The sequence below is a fragment of the Poromitra crassiceps genome (assembly GCF_964638095.1).
Source record: "Poromitra crassiceps genome assembly, chromosome: 19".
NCBI lineage: Eukaryota > Metazoa > Chordata > Actinopteri > Beryciformes > Melamphaidae > Poromitra > Poromitra crassiceps.
Window position 1 is genome coordinate 1,441,229 of NC_139646.1, and position 16,714 is coordinate 1,457,942.

A 16,714-nucleotide genomic window follows, 5' to 3' on the forward strand; every position below is an offset into this window, starting at 1 on the left:
CAGCACCGGAGCTGCCCAGGGTGGTGTCCTCTCTCCACACTACTTCTCCCTGTACAACAATAGCTGCACCTCCAGCCATCAGTCCGTCAAGCTCCTGAAATTGGCAGATGACGCCACACCACCCTCATACGGCTCATCTCAGATGGAGACTACGCTGCTTACAGGTAGGAGATCCACCACCTGATGACTTGGTGCAGTCAAAGCAACCTGGAGGTCAATGCTCAAAAGACAGTGGAGATGGTTGTGGACTGCAGGAGGAACGCAGCCCCACCTTCCCCCCATCACCCTGGGTGACTCCCCAGTCAACACTGTGGAGTCCTTTCGCTTCCTGGCTTCCATCATCAACCAGGACCTGAGATGGGAGCTGATTAGCGGAGCTCTCACCAAGAAGGCACAACAGAGGATGTACTTTCTGCTGTGGCTGAGTTTGTTACAAAAACACATGATGCCTATTAGAGTCATACAGTCAGTTGACTCATTTCAGTGACTGAATGCCCCATTCCTCCTATATCAGCAAGTTTATTTTTCCTGCACTATATTTGGAAGTACATGTGACACAATTACATAATTGATAGCACTATATTTTCCAATCACACAAAAACAATTGCCATGTGAATGCATCTGGAGCAAACTGGGCTCTACACCTGAACTCTATGAATCATCCACACCTAGTATGTTAGAAATGTGTGTGAGCAGCATCCACTCCAAAGGGCTTTCACACATACATGCTGCTATGTTGAGCATGTCACCACATCGATGGTACGTACTGTATGAATAGATGTCACACCACCATGAATTGGGCTACTAATATCTGGGTTATAAGTTTAGTAGAAACCATAATTATGGTGATTATCTTAATGTTGCTAGTCGCTTTAAAAATATCCCAATGCAACAACAACAACAAAAAAACGATCCTTTGTGGTCAGAGAAGGGAGATGGCTGGTGGTGGTTTGTGAAGTAGGTTGAGGGGCAACAGGAGGAGAGAGAGAGAAGGGAGGTAGGGGGGAGCAATTGGAAGTGGGAGGGGTGTCGCTGGGTGTGGAGCTGTCGTCCCATTGAGGGGAGTAGCTGTGGTGTTTTGATCAAGATCCGGCACATGTGGGGGAGAGAGAGAGAGAGAGAGAGAGAGAGAGAGAGAGAGAGAGAGAGAGAGAGAGAGAGAGAGAGAGAGAGAGAGAGAGAGAGAGAGAGAGAGAGAGAGAGAGAGAGAGAGAGAGAGAGAGAGAGAGAGAGAGAGAGAGAGAGAGAGAGAGAGAGGAATATTTCCACCCACCCAACAAGGAGACACACTCATAAACAGCGGACAGACAGAGGGAGAGTCAGAAGGACACAGGACCTCAGGGCAGCAGGCAGCAGCAGTTAAAAGAGCGAGGGAGACAGAAACACAGATTCATTGAGAGAAGAGTTGGTGTTTTATTAAAGGAGGAAAAAGTGTTTCACACAGAAATACTCACACACCCTAATAAACACAGACGGACGTGCAGCGAGCAGCCAGCCTAAAACACATAGCAGCACCTTCACTGAGAGGAAGAGCAGCCAGCCTAAAACACATAGCACCTTCACTGAGAGGAAGAGCAGCCAGCCTAAAACACATAGCACCTTCACTGAGAGGAAGAGCAGCCAGCCTAAAACACAGCACCTTCACTTCACTGAGAGGAAAAGTCCAATAAGGAGACTGATACACTCTCAACCTCCCCCCCCCCCCACCACCACCACCACCACACATACACACTCACACTCTAGTAACTGCTACCCATTCGACCCCAGCAAGTGGAGCATCAGGGAGGACGATTGGATGGATGCCTTCTGCAGACTCAGTGGTCTGGACCCTCTGTGGGTAAGTGGACTGCTTGGTTGTGTGGTGCAGACTCAGTGGTCTGGACCCTCTGTGGGTAAGTGGACTGCTTGGTTGTGTGGTTCATTGATCGTTGATGCTCTGCTCATATTTCTCTATTGTGTGTCTTCTTCTGCTGAAAACTGTAAAGCCATATCCAAGATCTGTTCTAAAAACTATGAGGGGAAAAAAAAGAAAACATGTTATCGCTGCAAAAATACGTATTCATTTGATCTAAGGTTGTAATAGTCATGTCTATCAAATACTGATTGTTTGTGTGAAAGCATGTTTTTGTTTGGTTGAATCTGTCAGTGGACAACGTATCAAAATGCTGTTTCAGGTACTTGACAGGCAATATTGATGGTGATAATCGCTTTGTCATAATCTATTATTAAATCTAATCACTCTTGCTCTTAAAATTCAATTTTGTAATGTAAGAATTTAACAATGATATGATTCAATGGTTTCATAGCATTAGGATGAGCTACATTGGCTTGCATTTGAAGTATTACAGTATCCTTGGCCATCAGCTAACATGCTCATCATCAGCGTCAGACAGGCCGACTGGCCTCAGCATAGTGCCCAAATACTGGGTACATTTGATTGCATGATAAGGAATGACGAGTGTGTTTGTGTGTGTTTGCGTGCGTGTGTGTGTGTGTGTGTTTGCGTGTGTTTGTGTGTGTGTTTGTGTGTATGTGCCCATTGGCAAAGTCAGTTGGCAGTATAGTCGGTGGCACAGGAAAACAGCATGGCGTACACTGACCTTCTCAGTTTACAGCCTTTATGAATGCGAGCACATTAGAAACCCAACCTAATGCAAAAGACTGAATGGGAGAATTGATCTTTGATGTGCGTGCGTAAGAGTTAAGAGAAATGATTCAGCAGCATGTGATGCTGAGCCGTGCAGATTGCGTCACATTCAGTCGGCTGTCGCTGTCTGATAATCTTCAGTCTTGTATATTATATATATATATATATATATATATATATATATATATATATATATATATATATATATATTAGCAAACCTCCAGATTCTGTGTCTTAGCTCGAAAATAGGACTATGGGTGCCATCCAAATACAGTGCCAAAGTCACTGAATGGCTTGCCTCTCTTTTGATCTCTCTCTCTCTCTCTCTCTCTCTCTCTCTCACACTCACTCACTCACTCACTCACTCACTCACTCTCTCTCTCTCTGGTTCTTCTCACTCTGACTTTTTCATTCTTTTTCTATCTACAAACGTTGAAACTTTAGTCTCTAGAGTTTTGCCTTTTTGCCTATGAGAAAGTGATAGCAAACGGTGTATTGTCTCATCATCAGCCTAATTTACAAAGTTCAAAATACAGTTATGAATGTTCTTGATTACAAAAGATCCATAACCAAGCATGGAAGATGGACCGTTTTACAGATAAGCAGTATATTGTCGTCTCATGTTGGCAACAGGGTCATTTAATTGTAGTCATCGACCAGATAATCACATAGTATTTTTGAATCTCTCATTTTTGAAGACCCTTGTTGGCACATCAAAGGCCTCCCCAGAAAACATGCAACTGTCTCATTGTTTCTCTTTAAATCAGACCGTCCTATCATTTCATTTGAACGACAGGACAAAGCCTAGGTAAACAAAAAAGGCCTAGGTATCATTGTCCTAGGTATCATTGTCCTGACACAATGATAATGTTCTCTACAATTATAGTGTCCTTCTTAGTTCCTCTAAGCCTCACATACACTGCACATTATAAGTGTATATTGTGCTTTTTTGAGTTTTACTAAGCAATCCCATGTTGATTCAAAACATGGCAGAAAAATTTGCTTGCAGCCCAGCATGGATGATTTGACTTAATTTAAAAGGAGGAGGAAATGTCAAATATATTTCGGTGAGGTGCAGGTCAACGGGGCTGGATGTGCAAAAACCACACATTATGCCAGACTGTTTATGAGTAATGCATGAATTGTATTAGTTATAATAATTGATGGTATGTACAGTATAAGTTATGCTAACTTCCCCTCAGCAGTTTCATCATGAAGGAAATTCCCATCCTCACTACCACCTTAATACACACATCCTCACTACCACCTTAATACACACATCCTCACTACCACCTTAATACACACATCCTCACTACCACCTTAATACACACATCCTCACTACCACCTTAATACACACATCCTCACTACCACCTTAATACACATCCTCACTACCACCTTAATACACATCCTCACTACCACCTTAATACACACATCCTCACTACCACCTTAATACACACATCCTCACTACCACCTTAATACACACATCCTCACTACCACCTTAATACACACATCCTCACTACCACCTTAATACACACATCCTCACTACCACCTTAATACACACATCCTCACTACCACCTTAATACACACATCCTCACTACCACCTTAATACACACATCCTCACTACCACCTTAATACACACATCCTCACTACCACCTTAATACACACATCCTCACTACCACCTTAATACACACATCCTCACTACCACCTTAATACACACATCCTCACTACCACCTTAATACACACATCCTCACTACCACCTTAATACACACATCCTCACTACCACCTTAATACACACATCCTCACTACCACCTTAATACACACATCCTCACTACCACCTTAATACACACATCCTCACTACCACCTTAATACACACATCCTCACTACCACCTTAATACACACATCCTCACTACCACCTTAATACACACATCCTCACTACCACCTTAATACACACATCCTCACTACCACCTTAATACACACATCCTCACTACCACCTTAATACACACATCCTCACTACCACCTTAATACACACATCCTCACTACCACCTTAATACACACATCCTCACTACCACCTTAATACACACATCCTCACTACCACCTTAATACACACTTGTCCATCAAATGCAGAGGCTGTGTGAAAGACATTCTGCACATTTGTCACTAGACACTAGAAGCCTCTATTCTCTGATTTCACATGGCTGCGTCTGACACGTACAAATAGACACCTCACGGCACCCAAACGGTTGGCTAGTGCCAGTTCACTGCAACCACTTCAGCCAGGGCTGAGAAACAGGAAAAATACTCAGCAAGATGACCAAGAAAGAACTTAGAGTTTGTTGGACAGGTTGGATTTCTTACATAACAGTGCTCTGTTCACCTGCCTGCAGTTGACCGCAGGAGTCAGAAGGGCCTGCGAAACTAGCCTCCCACTCACTGACTGTCAAGCGATTTATCACTTCAACGAATCAGGGGTGCCCACTGAGTCCGCCAGTATACCTACGTGCCTACGTAGCCTACGTGCAAACGGGGCATTCATTACATAATCCTAACTGGCCCTGTTATTAAGAAGAGTCATATGGGAAATACTGCTTTTGTCACCCTTGTGGTAAAATAGTCATAAATGTGTACCAGCAGCACTGATTCTGATGAAAACAATTAGCCCACAACTGGGCCGTGCTTCAGATCCTTGTGGTTTCCCGAGGCACTTAACAGCAGGGAATGAAGCGCTGCGCTGCTCGTGCTGAGGAGCCGTACCTGTCGGCTTCCCCGGCGCTGCGCTGCTCGTGCCGAGGAGCCTTACCTGTCGGCTTCACCGGCGCTGCGCTGCTCGTGCCGAGGAGCCTTACCTGTCGGCTTCCCCGGCGCTGTGCTGCTCGTGCTGAGGAGCCGTACCTGTCGGCTTCCCCGGCGCTGCGCTGCTCGTGCCGAGGAGCCTTACCTGTCGGCTTCCCCGGCGCTGTGCTGCTCGTGCCGAGGAGCTGTACCTGTCGGCTTCCCCGGCGCTGCGCTGCTCGTGCCGAGGAGCCTTACCTGTCGGCTTCCCCGGCGCTGCGCTGCTCGTGCTGAGGAGCCTTACCTGTCGGCTTCCCCGGCGCTGTGCTGCTCGTGCTGAGGAGCCTTACCTGTCGGCTTCACCGGCGCTGCGCTGCTCGTGCCGAGGAGCCTTACCTGTCGGCTTCCCCGGCGCTGTGCTGCTCGTGCTGAGGAGCCTTACCTGTCGGCTTCACCGGCGCTGCGCTGCTCGTGCTGAGGAGCCTTACCTGTCGGCTTCACCGGCGCTGCGCTGCTCGTGCCGAGGAGCCTTACCTGTCGGCTTCACCGGCGCTGCGCTGCTCGTGCTGAGGAGCCTTACCTGTCGGCTTCACCGGCAGGACTGTGGGTGGATTGTTGTTACATACAGTAATGATCTTGCAGCTGCCATCAATTGTGGTCACTCTCCCTTATCCACTTTGGGAGTCTAGTGACACTTCCTGTGGTGGCTCCACGGGACTTCCTGTGGTGGCTCCAACTGTCTAGCTGGCACAGCCAGACACCCTGCCCCTCATTAGGCCAGAGAGGTGATAAACAAGGCAAGGCAGAGAACAACAGGCCACTTAGCTCCCGGTATTTTCGTCTCTTTTACGATGGACATCATATCCTGGTGCTGCTGGTATTACATAACCCCCCCCCCCCCCCCCCAAATTAGCAACACACCTCGTTTTATTGTCTCTAAGCTTCATTATTAATATCATCTTTGAGCTCATAATATAATGTGTTGACAGCTTAACATTATCCTCACAAGGGGAAAGTTATGAAACACACAAAGTTCCAACACTGACTCAGCTTCTTCTTTTTCTTTTTTTCTTTTTGAAAAAGAAGACCTCTTCAAGTGCACACTCTCCCATGCATGGATGGACCCACACACACACACACACACACACACACACACACACACACACACACACACACGCACACACACACACACACACACACACGCACACTGTCGACTTGCTGCGGTTTCACTCTCCATTGCCTAGATACACAGAATGAAATGTAGGATGCGTACCAAGTCTAGGCTTAGCCTGCACTGGCTGCCAGAATTTAACTTCAATTTCTGAATGAGTGCTACTGTTGATATTTCAACACACTGTAGATTGCATATTCACTTGATCTGAAGATTTGACCGTCTGGTTTCACGCTTCTCACATTTCGTGCCTCAATGCCCCTCTCTCCCTCGTTCCCTGCCTGTCCCAGGACTGGAACCGTACGTGGTACACAGCCAACCCCGACCTGACCCAGTGTTTCCAGAACACAGTGCTGGTCTGGGTCCCCTGTATCTATCTGTGGCTGCTGGCGCCGTTCTACAGCCTGCACCTCTACTGCCATGACCGCGGACGCATCGCCATCTCCTGCCTCTGCACCGTCAAGATGGTACGCCATCACTCTGGGTTATCATCATTGATTCTTCTCAAGGAGGTATGAGACGTGTCATATTAAGGTTATCACCGAACCACAGGACAGAACAAAGCCAACTTCTTCAGCAAGGGTTTCACAATATACTCACTAATATCAACACACATCTATTTGTGCTGTGGGATTTATATGTATAAAAAAAAAGCTTGTCAACAGAATTTTATGAAATTCCAGATAATATTTTCATCAATCTCCCTTTAACCCTGTCCTGCCCAGGTGTTGGGGTTCCTGCTGGCCTCCTTTGGCTTTGTGGAGTTCTTCTACATTCTGCTGGAGAGAAGTCAGGAGATCCATGAGCACATGGTCTTCCTGCTCAGCCCCATCATACGCAGCATGACTGTGGTAAGTTGCTCTACTTGAACTCTGCTGTTCCCATCTGACATTGTCCAAATATCAGACACAGACCAATTTGATTTGACGTTTCAATCAGTTTTGAGAGCTTAGGGCGGGGCCCAATTCAGACCTTGCGTGAGATTAAGTCTAGTCGCTGTCTGATGTAAGACAAGAAAGCGGCATGGCCAATACGGCCAAAACGGCATATAAAGTAGGATGAATTCACCAATTCACCAAGTCACCAAAACCTATTGTCATGACTTAGAGAGGGAGGGGCCCTAATCACTGAGCTGTGCCACACATTTGCAGAGCCAGATTGCGCAGCCAACATCCCTCCTGTCCATTGGTACCTGATGCAGCATTTGTGTGCGTATCCCTTTAACGCGTTAACGCGGTTCGCGGTCTTAAAGGGATACGCACACAAATGAGGGATATACACGCGAATGCTGCATCAGGTATCAATGGGTTACTCTAAGTAACAGGGATGCTGTGAGAATATCTCAGCCGTCTGTCTCCTGCCTGGCACAGCTATGAATAGCAATGTGGAGACAAACCGACGACTATACTGACATACTGTATGTTGGCCAGACACTGAGCACAAAGACGTGCAGCCCGAAGATCAGCTTTCCCTAACATCTCCGCAGCGTGTACACACACAGCCTGTATGAGACCAGGAGGAAGCAGGCCACACAAGTAGACATTTATAGCAAGAGGAAATAACAGCATTCCGCGATCATTCGATCGGTATGTGATGCAGACGTGGCCATAACAAGTGCATGTGCAAAGTTTCAATTCAATGAGGAATGCAATTATAGAGTGGCTTCTCAGTGAGATGACCAGAAAGCAGTTGTCATGAAGAAACTCATCTTTTCATATAAAATGTATTTGTGTGTGTGTGTGTGTGTGTGTGTGTGTGTGTGTGTGTGTGTGTGTGTGTGTGTATATATCTCTATATCTCTCTATCTCTATATATCTACAGTATATCTATATATCTATATATATCTATCTATCTATCTACACATATATATATATATATATATATATATATATATATATATATATATATATATATATATATATATATATATATATAATATACAGGCAAAAAATGCAGGGGGAAATACAGAAAAGGCAATGCCTCAGCAGAAAGACACAAAAAGTAGACAGTTTGATGAATCTCCATGACGGCTCTGAATAAAGCAGTGTAAAAGCAAAGCCACACCCGAAATCATCAGTGCACACATGGATTTAGTCCAAGTCTGTACAGGAACAGTCATTTGATGCAGTCTGAATCATGGCCCTTAATCCCCACCCCCCCAAAACATCTTGAATCCAACCATAACGGCCCCGCTGCCTGCATCATGGCTGCCTGCATCATGGCTGCTGCCTGCATCATGGCTGCTGCCTGCATCATGGCTGCCTGCATCATGGCTGCCTGCATCATGGCTGCCTGCATCATGGCTGCTGCCTGCATCATGGCTGCTGCCTGCATCATGGCTGCCTGCATCCTGGCTGCCTGCATCATGGCTGCCTGCATCATGGCTGCTGCCTGCATCATGGCTGCTGCCTGCATCATGGCTGCCTGCATCATGGCTGCCTGCATCATGGCTGCTGCCTGCATCATGGCTGCTGCCTGCATCATGGCTGCCTGCATCATGGCTGCCTGATCATGGCTGCTGCCTGCATCATGGCTGCTGCCTGCATCATGGCTGCCTGCATCATGGCTGCTGCCTGCATCATGGCTGCTGCCTGCATCATGGCTGCCTGCATCATGGCTGCCTGCATCATGGCTGCTGCCTGCATCATGGCTGTCTGCATCATGGCTGCCTGATCATGGCTGCTGCCTGCATCATGGCTGCCTGCATCATGGCTGCCTGCATCATGGCTGCTGCCTGCATCATGGCTGCCTGCATCATGGCTGCTGCCTGCATCATGGCTGCTGCCTGCATCATGGCTGCCTGCATCATGGCTGCCTGCATCATGGCTGCTGCCTGCATCATGGCTGCTGCCTGCATCATGGCTGCCTGCATCATGGCTGCCTGCATCATGGCTGCTGCCTGCATCATGGCTGCCTGCATCATGGCTGCTGCCTGCATCATGGCTGTCTGCATCATGGCTGCCTGATCATGGCTGCTGCCTGCATCATGGCTGCCTGCATCATGGCTGCTGCCTGCATCATGGCTGCCTGCATCATGGCTGCCTGCATCATGGCTGCTGCCTGCATCATGGCTGTCTGCATCATGGCTGCCTGCATCATGGCTGCCTGCATCATGGCTGCCTGCATCTAGCCTAGGTAAACCCATCCCCCACGTGACCTGCTCTCAGACCTGTTCTCAGTTGGAACTGAGAGAGCAGGTCACGTGGGGGCTGGGTTTACCTAGGCTAGCCTGCATCATGGCTGCCTGCATCATGGCTGCCTGCATCATGGTTGTGCGGAGGAGTGTGGCTTACCGGACATTATTTAGAAAAGATAAGGGCTAGAGTACAATCACGGTAATGTCTTCAGTGGCTTGTGTTGATGGAAATGGCCTTGAACGTGCCTCAAAGCGTTGTCCCCCAGTCACTTTGGGTAGATTTTAAATGGTGTTTAACTGATGGGTAGGAAGGAGCAAGCAGGAGAGGGGTGCAGTTCCCAGCATGGGTGGCATGCCTAACCTAGGATCAAATGCTGTTTATTTGACGGGGGAGTGATGTAAGATTTACAACAGGCTACAGGGGTGCAGAGCCCAGATAGGAGGGATTGATGCAAACCAGCGCACCCCCCAAAGACTTAACCCACCAAGCCCCTCTCTCTACGAACCTGCACATACTCACTCTCTCAAAGTCAGACAGCCTGGCCCACCTGTGGTCCACTCAGACTCCTAAGTAAATACCAGCGCGTGTTTGGGGTAAAAAAAGATACCCTGAGACTTCTCTTATATAAAGGATACATTTCAGTAAAGGTGGTTTATTCTGAGAACGTCACTTATCACTGCAGGGGGCCGGACAACTAAACATCTAATAAATCATAATTAAAGCATGTCGTAAATCTTTAAATCCACTTAACCAGAACTATCTATATTAAAGGATATCATTTCCTGGATGGTAATTGCAACCATCGCCGCCCATCCCCTCGGTTTCTTCGCCCGCGCGTTGGAACACGGTGTACTCGCTGCCCTGACCAACATGTTTTTTCCCTCCTTCAGCACCAGTCAATGTATGGGAAGTGTTTCTGCCCACTGTCAAGTCAGCCCCCGCACGATTCGTGGTCACTATTCATGAAAAGTCCACACACATGACATCGACTATAAGCAGCAATAGCATGACGTAAATCTCTGTTTCCCTCCGCAGAACGACACACTTCCCATGTAATGACTAGGTAGGGTTTTGAGTTAGGGCTTAGTAATGCACTTAGTTCCGCCCACTGACTTGTGCAAACAGATGGGCAGGCTTGGATGGTTTACAGGCAGCACAGGCTATATGGCAAGTCAGAGAGGAAGGCTCGGAATAGGAGGAAGTTGCCCATAGATGCTGACTTCAGATCAGCTTCACGATGCCGCTGAGTCCTCCTCAGCACAGCTTCACTCCTGGACTCAATATTCCTGCAATTAGGGACGGCCGAGACATTATTGAGTCGAGAGACTCGCTGTGTGCCGAGTACCAACGTAGAGTTGTGAATGAACTGCAGTGCATTGGTTTGTAACGCACTTTAGAAAACCTTTTACGTGTTGGAGTTTGTCCGTACCCCAGTTTGGATTCCTGGCCCTTCCCTGGTGCTTCCTGTGTGTGGAGGTTGCATGCTCTCGCCATGTTCGCGTTTTCCTCTAGGCGCTCTGGCTTCCACCTATAGTCCAAAACACATACAAGTCAGGGGGACTGGAGACTCTAAATTCCCCATAGGTATGAATATGTCTGTCTATCTGTAGTGGGTCTGTGATGGACTGCTGTCCCAGGTACCTTTCAGCTTATTGTATGCTGCCCACAGCAAGCCTGAAAGGTTAGTGGGAAGATAATATCAATTAATTAATTAATTTATGAATGAATAAGTTGATCCCTACACTAAATGCTTTCCCAACCCTGGCTACAGGGTGCCAAGCTGGACTCATGAAGATGTGTCAGGTTGTTGATGCTAAAAGTTGATATAATTATGAGAGCACTAGTTTAAAACAGGATAGTCCTGTGGCTCATCCCAGAGTAACCATCTAAAACCACCTGATGAGCTGGCATGACCAAGTGACGTCTCACTTTGGCCAACCACTCAGACCAATTATGGTGCCTGAAACACCACAGGCAAAATGCATGGCTCCTCTCTCGACAGGCAGACAGACAAAACACTAAATCAGTCCTATTTTTGAGGAAACATCGCATAACGTTTTCTTTGACTGACGTACAGTAATGTATCATGAAATTAAGCAGAAGCAATGCGTGGTGGACGGAGGACATACCATACATATGACCGTTTTATGGGTGGGAAAAGTCGGCCAGATCACATCCGCGTCTGTGGTCAGGGAAATCCCAGAAACCTATTTCTTTCTCAAAACCAACAGCGGCTACATTAGTTCAGACTAAATCGGATTATATTTCCTTAGCTGTGCTGAAAATGTTGTCACATACATCGGCAACTAATACAGTAGAGATACTGTGCTTTATTTGCTTCAATTGAGTTAAAGCAAAGTGCCAGCATTTCTAAGGATTCACAGCTGTCTCCCACAGTCAGAAAAAAGACTGGTTCAGAACGAAAATTGTTAAGGCGCATGCCGCGTACACCTATAGATAACTACAAGGATAACTATAACTATAAAAAAAAGATAACATTGCAAGACTAGAAAAGTACACTCAGTAGAGTGCAGATCTCCACCATGCACTGCTATGCTTAACCATGGCCAAACCGAAACCCAACTGCGAAGGCAACCACTACGGGAAACACCAACTAATGTAGTCCGACAGATAACACACACACGACCAAACACCTTAATACCTTATTTTAATACCTTATTATTCTATTTACTGTATACACTGTTTACATTGTTTGCCCTATAGTTAACTATGTTACACTATTGTTGTGATTGTGTTTGCTGTGATTTTGCATCTATTTTACCTCCTGCACCTTGTCTGTAACGGAGCCTACAGCATAAGAATTTCACACGTGCGTACTTGTACCACGGAGTGACAATAAAAATCTTGAATTTTGAATCTTGAATACATGATCTCCTGGCAGAGATAATAACAATAAAAAAAGAAAGAAATATACATTGTATTGGATTTCAATCTTTCTTTCATACTTCTAAATGTGAAATGGCCCTTGAGATAGTGTTGATTATGTTCATAAATCTCTTTATCTCCCCATATCTCTTTCTCTCTCTCCAGATCCTGGCCCTATGCATCATCCAGCTGGAGAGGATAAGAGGTTGTCGTTCCTCCGTGTTCCTCTTCCTCTTCTGGCTCTTGGCCATTGTCTGTTCCGTGGTGCCGCTCAGAGCTAAAATCCAGCTGGCCATGGATGAGGTACGATAGTTGGCCTACTGGGATACCATGCCATGCCATGCCATGCCATGCCATGCCATACCATACCATGCCATACCATACCACCCCATGTCATACCATACATTGATTGATTGATTGATTGATTGATTTTCTTTATTTAAGTGTCATGCTTCGAATGAAGCCCAGCCCACATGGACTTATAGGACACTTTTACTGTTCATCATTTATACAAACAATGATCAAAACATAAAACCAACAGAAACACCCAAAATACATACAGTAAAGTTGTACAGCATGAAAACCACCACCTGAACCTACTTAAAGAGCTGTGCTTGCCTTCTATTCCAGGCCCTAGAGATAAAGTTAGCAGTCTTAAATACCTCAGTCTTAAACAACCACTCCAACTTCTGGCCATCATCTGCCCAGAAGAGCTCAGGTCTTTGCTTTTGCATTTCGTCAAATAAGGAAATCCTCAAATCATCATATAAAGTACAATAAAACATGAAATGAAACTCGTTTTTAACATCCTTTAGATCACAGACATTGCATATCCTGTTCTCTTCTGGTAATGGTATAGCTGTGAACCGCCCTACTTCAATGGCATACAATGCCATACCATATCATACCATACCACAGTATGGCATGCCACACCACACCATTTAATAAGGACATTATCACCATGTCCTATGTATTTACTGTCAGGGCAGGAATTATACCAAGGCCAAAAGGCCAGTGCTGTGGGTGCCCTGGAGTGTGACCATAACCCTTTCTAAAATTAACTACCTGCAAGGCCAGTTTGGCATGCCCTGTTTTGAACTGGCTGTTATGCTCTTAAAATAAATTTGGGGATTTCCTCATTTAAGACTACATACAGCAAATAAACAAAATCTATCAGTACAGTATATGAGGCGTTTAGGGAACCTTAAATTGCAGTGTCTACTGATAGGGGACATCTGTCATTTGTAGCTACAGAAAATAACCTGGGGTACACAAATGTCGTGTGTTACTGGACATGTAACTCATTTGCAGTCTGAGCCATCTTACATAATATATTGTTATATTTATTTGTTGGGGGAACATTTCTGGGGGGAAAAGGATTTTAATAACCATTGGTTTTGGCCTTGGTGCCCTACATTCTGGCCACGATGCCCCAATAAATTTGTTTTTATCTAAGAATGGCTTCGTTCCATGCCTGTACTGTGTACAGTATGTGTACTGTGTACATGCCTGTACTGTGTACAGTATGTGTACTGTGTACATGCCTGTACTGTGTACAGTATGTGTACTGTGTACATGCCTGTACTGTGTGTACAGTATGTGTACTGTGTACATGCCTGTACTGTGTCCAGTATGTGTACTGTGTACATGCCTGTACTGTGTACAGTATGTGTACTGTGTACATGCCTGTACTGTGTACAGTATGTGTACTGTGTACATGCCTGTACTGTGTACAGTATGTGTACTGTGTACATGCCTGTACTGTGTGTACAGTATGTGTACTGTGTACATGCCTGTACTGTGTACAGTATGTGTACTGTGTACATGCCTGTACTGTGTACAGTATGTGTACTGTGTACAGTATGTGTACTGTGTACATGCCTGTACTGTGTGTACAGTATGTGTACTGTGTACAGTATGTCCCAAGCATCCTAAACATTCTTTACAATCGTCTCTGCACCCATAATGAGGAATGGCTTTGGTGCAGACCAAGGTGTTTGTGCAGTCAGGCTTGCACTCAGTGACCCCGCAGAGTCAAAACGGCCTGAAGGCATACGTAGTCTAGTTTAGCGTAGTCTACTAATAGTCTAGACGCAAGACTCCAACAGCACAGCGTGAGATATACCCTGTGTCAGCAGCCCTGTCTTTAGCCAAAGGTAACGTTAACTTCACCAAGTGTTGGAGGATGACACTGCCAATTCTGGTCAAGCCTGTGTGTGTTTAAGTTTTCCTTTTCTTCCTGTGTCTGCATCAGACACTGCAATCATTGTTGTATGGGCTAGGTTTCTATTTGAGCGCACACAGCCGTGGGGCAGTTGCATTTGCATTTCTATAAAAACACACAAACACACACACACATCCATATTTCTGTTTTATCGCCTCGGTGTGACATTCCCACACTGCTCGGGGGAGAGTAATGATGGGCCTGGGATAAACGCTGGTGGGACATGGCAGCCCAGGGTCAGACGTGGAACGTCAGCGCTGTGTTTATGGGCCTACACGGTTGTAAACACAGCCAGATGGAGATCTATGCATCCAGCACGTCGACAGACACATAATGCACAGCTATTTAGAATAGAGACAGAGCTCGTGCTCAGTTCATACAGTACAGCAGCACGCGTGCCCACAGGATACACAACAGTACAGCAGCACGCGTGCCCACAGGATACACAACAGTACAGCAGCACGCGTGCCCACAGGATACACATGAGTTCATACAGTACAGCAGCATGCGTGCCCACAGGATACACATGCCACCACTTGAACAGTACTATACGCTTGCATGGAGCATTTCAGAGATCTGTGAGTTGTCCGTTTTTTTTTACCGGTGATAACAGATAAGAGACCAGTGATGCAGTACAACAACTCAGCAGTTTGCTTACTGTATGTGTAGCATGTCAGTTTATATGGAAGTATTCCATTGACATGTTTTCTAAAGGAGCATTTGTAACGAAAGTGACTAATTCTCATCACGGCGTTAAAAAAAAACTTGAGTTGACAGAGTTCGTGTTTGTGGACCCTTGGCCATTCTTAGCTGCCTGACCTACATTTCTCCCACCCACTCTCCGACCATCCTGACCCTGTTTTTCACTGTGTGGCCGGATCCGTTTGGGCCCCTTCATATCTCCCTTCTGGGCACAGCACCACTCTTTTGACTGTTTACTATGGCTCTGACTCCCATGCATGCCCATGCTGCTGCACAACAAACCGGCCGTGGTAGTGGCGTTGCTCCAGTAGTAAGTAAACAATGCCTCTGCCAAAACCCACATTTTCTTTATGTAAAAAATAACATATGAGTCCTACATTTCACAAATGTCGCTGAGTGGTTAATATCTGGCTCCCTTGATTGAAAGTTAGGGTGCGGGTGTGCGAACCACAATCACCCTATTTACAGATATGGGTTCTTAGCGTGACTGACTGGGACTTTAACTATCGTTTCATTTATATAAAGTGCAGCATTAAAGACTTTTGGTTTTCACCCTGAACGGTTCAAAATAAGCTTTATTGTGTCTGTGATCCGGGTGTATAAACCATATCCTGTGCTATATAATGTGTAAGCATGGGAAAAGTAATATATAGGGGATTTAGGACAAGCACTCCAGCTGTTGTGAAACTGAGTGAAAAGCCAAGATAAATGGCACTGTATACCACAGGATGCTGTGTGATTTGTTACGCAATGTTGGAAGAGATGAAATAACAAAAACACATTCTGATCCTGTTTAAAACCTTGATTGTCTTGATGTAAAACGATGCTGTTTTTCTGTGGGACAGGATTGGCCACAATGCAAGTTCCTTGGCTTAAAATACAAGACTAACTTATGAAACCTGTCTGGAATCGCTGCAAACAAATAAACAGAGGAAGTGGATCGTGGCATGTTCAGCACTGCAACGGTCTCATTAATCTGTGTGTTCTCCGATCACAGGGCATCTCCTCTGATATCGTACGATACCTGGCCTTCTTCTCCTACTTCACAATCCAACTGGTCCAGCTCTTCCTCTGCTGTTTCGCTGACCAGCCTCCAGAGGGAAAGACAGCCGTCGAGAAGGTAGGAATGTCGACCGCTTCCGTCAAAACATCCACGCCATCCAACAACACCCCGAAAA

The 16,714-nt window shown here is 46.0% G+C and overlaps 1 protein-coding gene across 1 annotated transcript in view; it reads left to right on the plus strand.

Annotated features, from left to right (window-relative positions):
* Positions 1-1,795: 1,795 nt before the first annotated feature.
* abcc6a (ATP-binding cassette, sub-family C (CFTR/MRP), member 6a) overlaps positions 1,796-16,714 on the plus strand; it is a gene marked incomplete at its 5' end in the record, with an annotated part of 31,103 nt that continues 16,184 nt past the window's right edge. The window contains 5 exons of the mRNA XM_083656260.1: positions 1,796-1,837; positions 6,878-7,054; positions 7,313-7,438; positions 12,776-12,913; positions 16,534-16,656. Coding sequence (XP_083512386.1) covers positions 1,796-1,837; positions 6,878-7,054; positions 7,313-7,438; positions 12,776-12,913; positions 16,534-16,656 — 606 coding nt within the window. The remainder of the gene's footprint in view (positions 1,838-6,877; positions 7,055-7,312; positions 7,439-12,775; positions 12,914-16,533; positions 16,657-16,714) is intronic.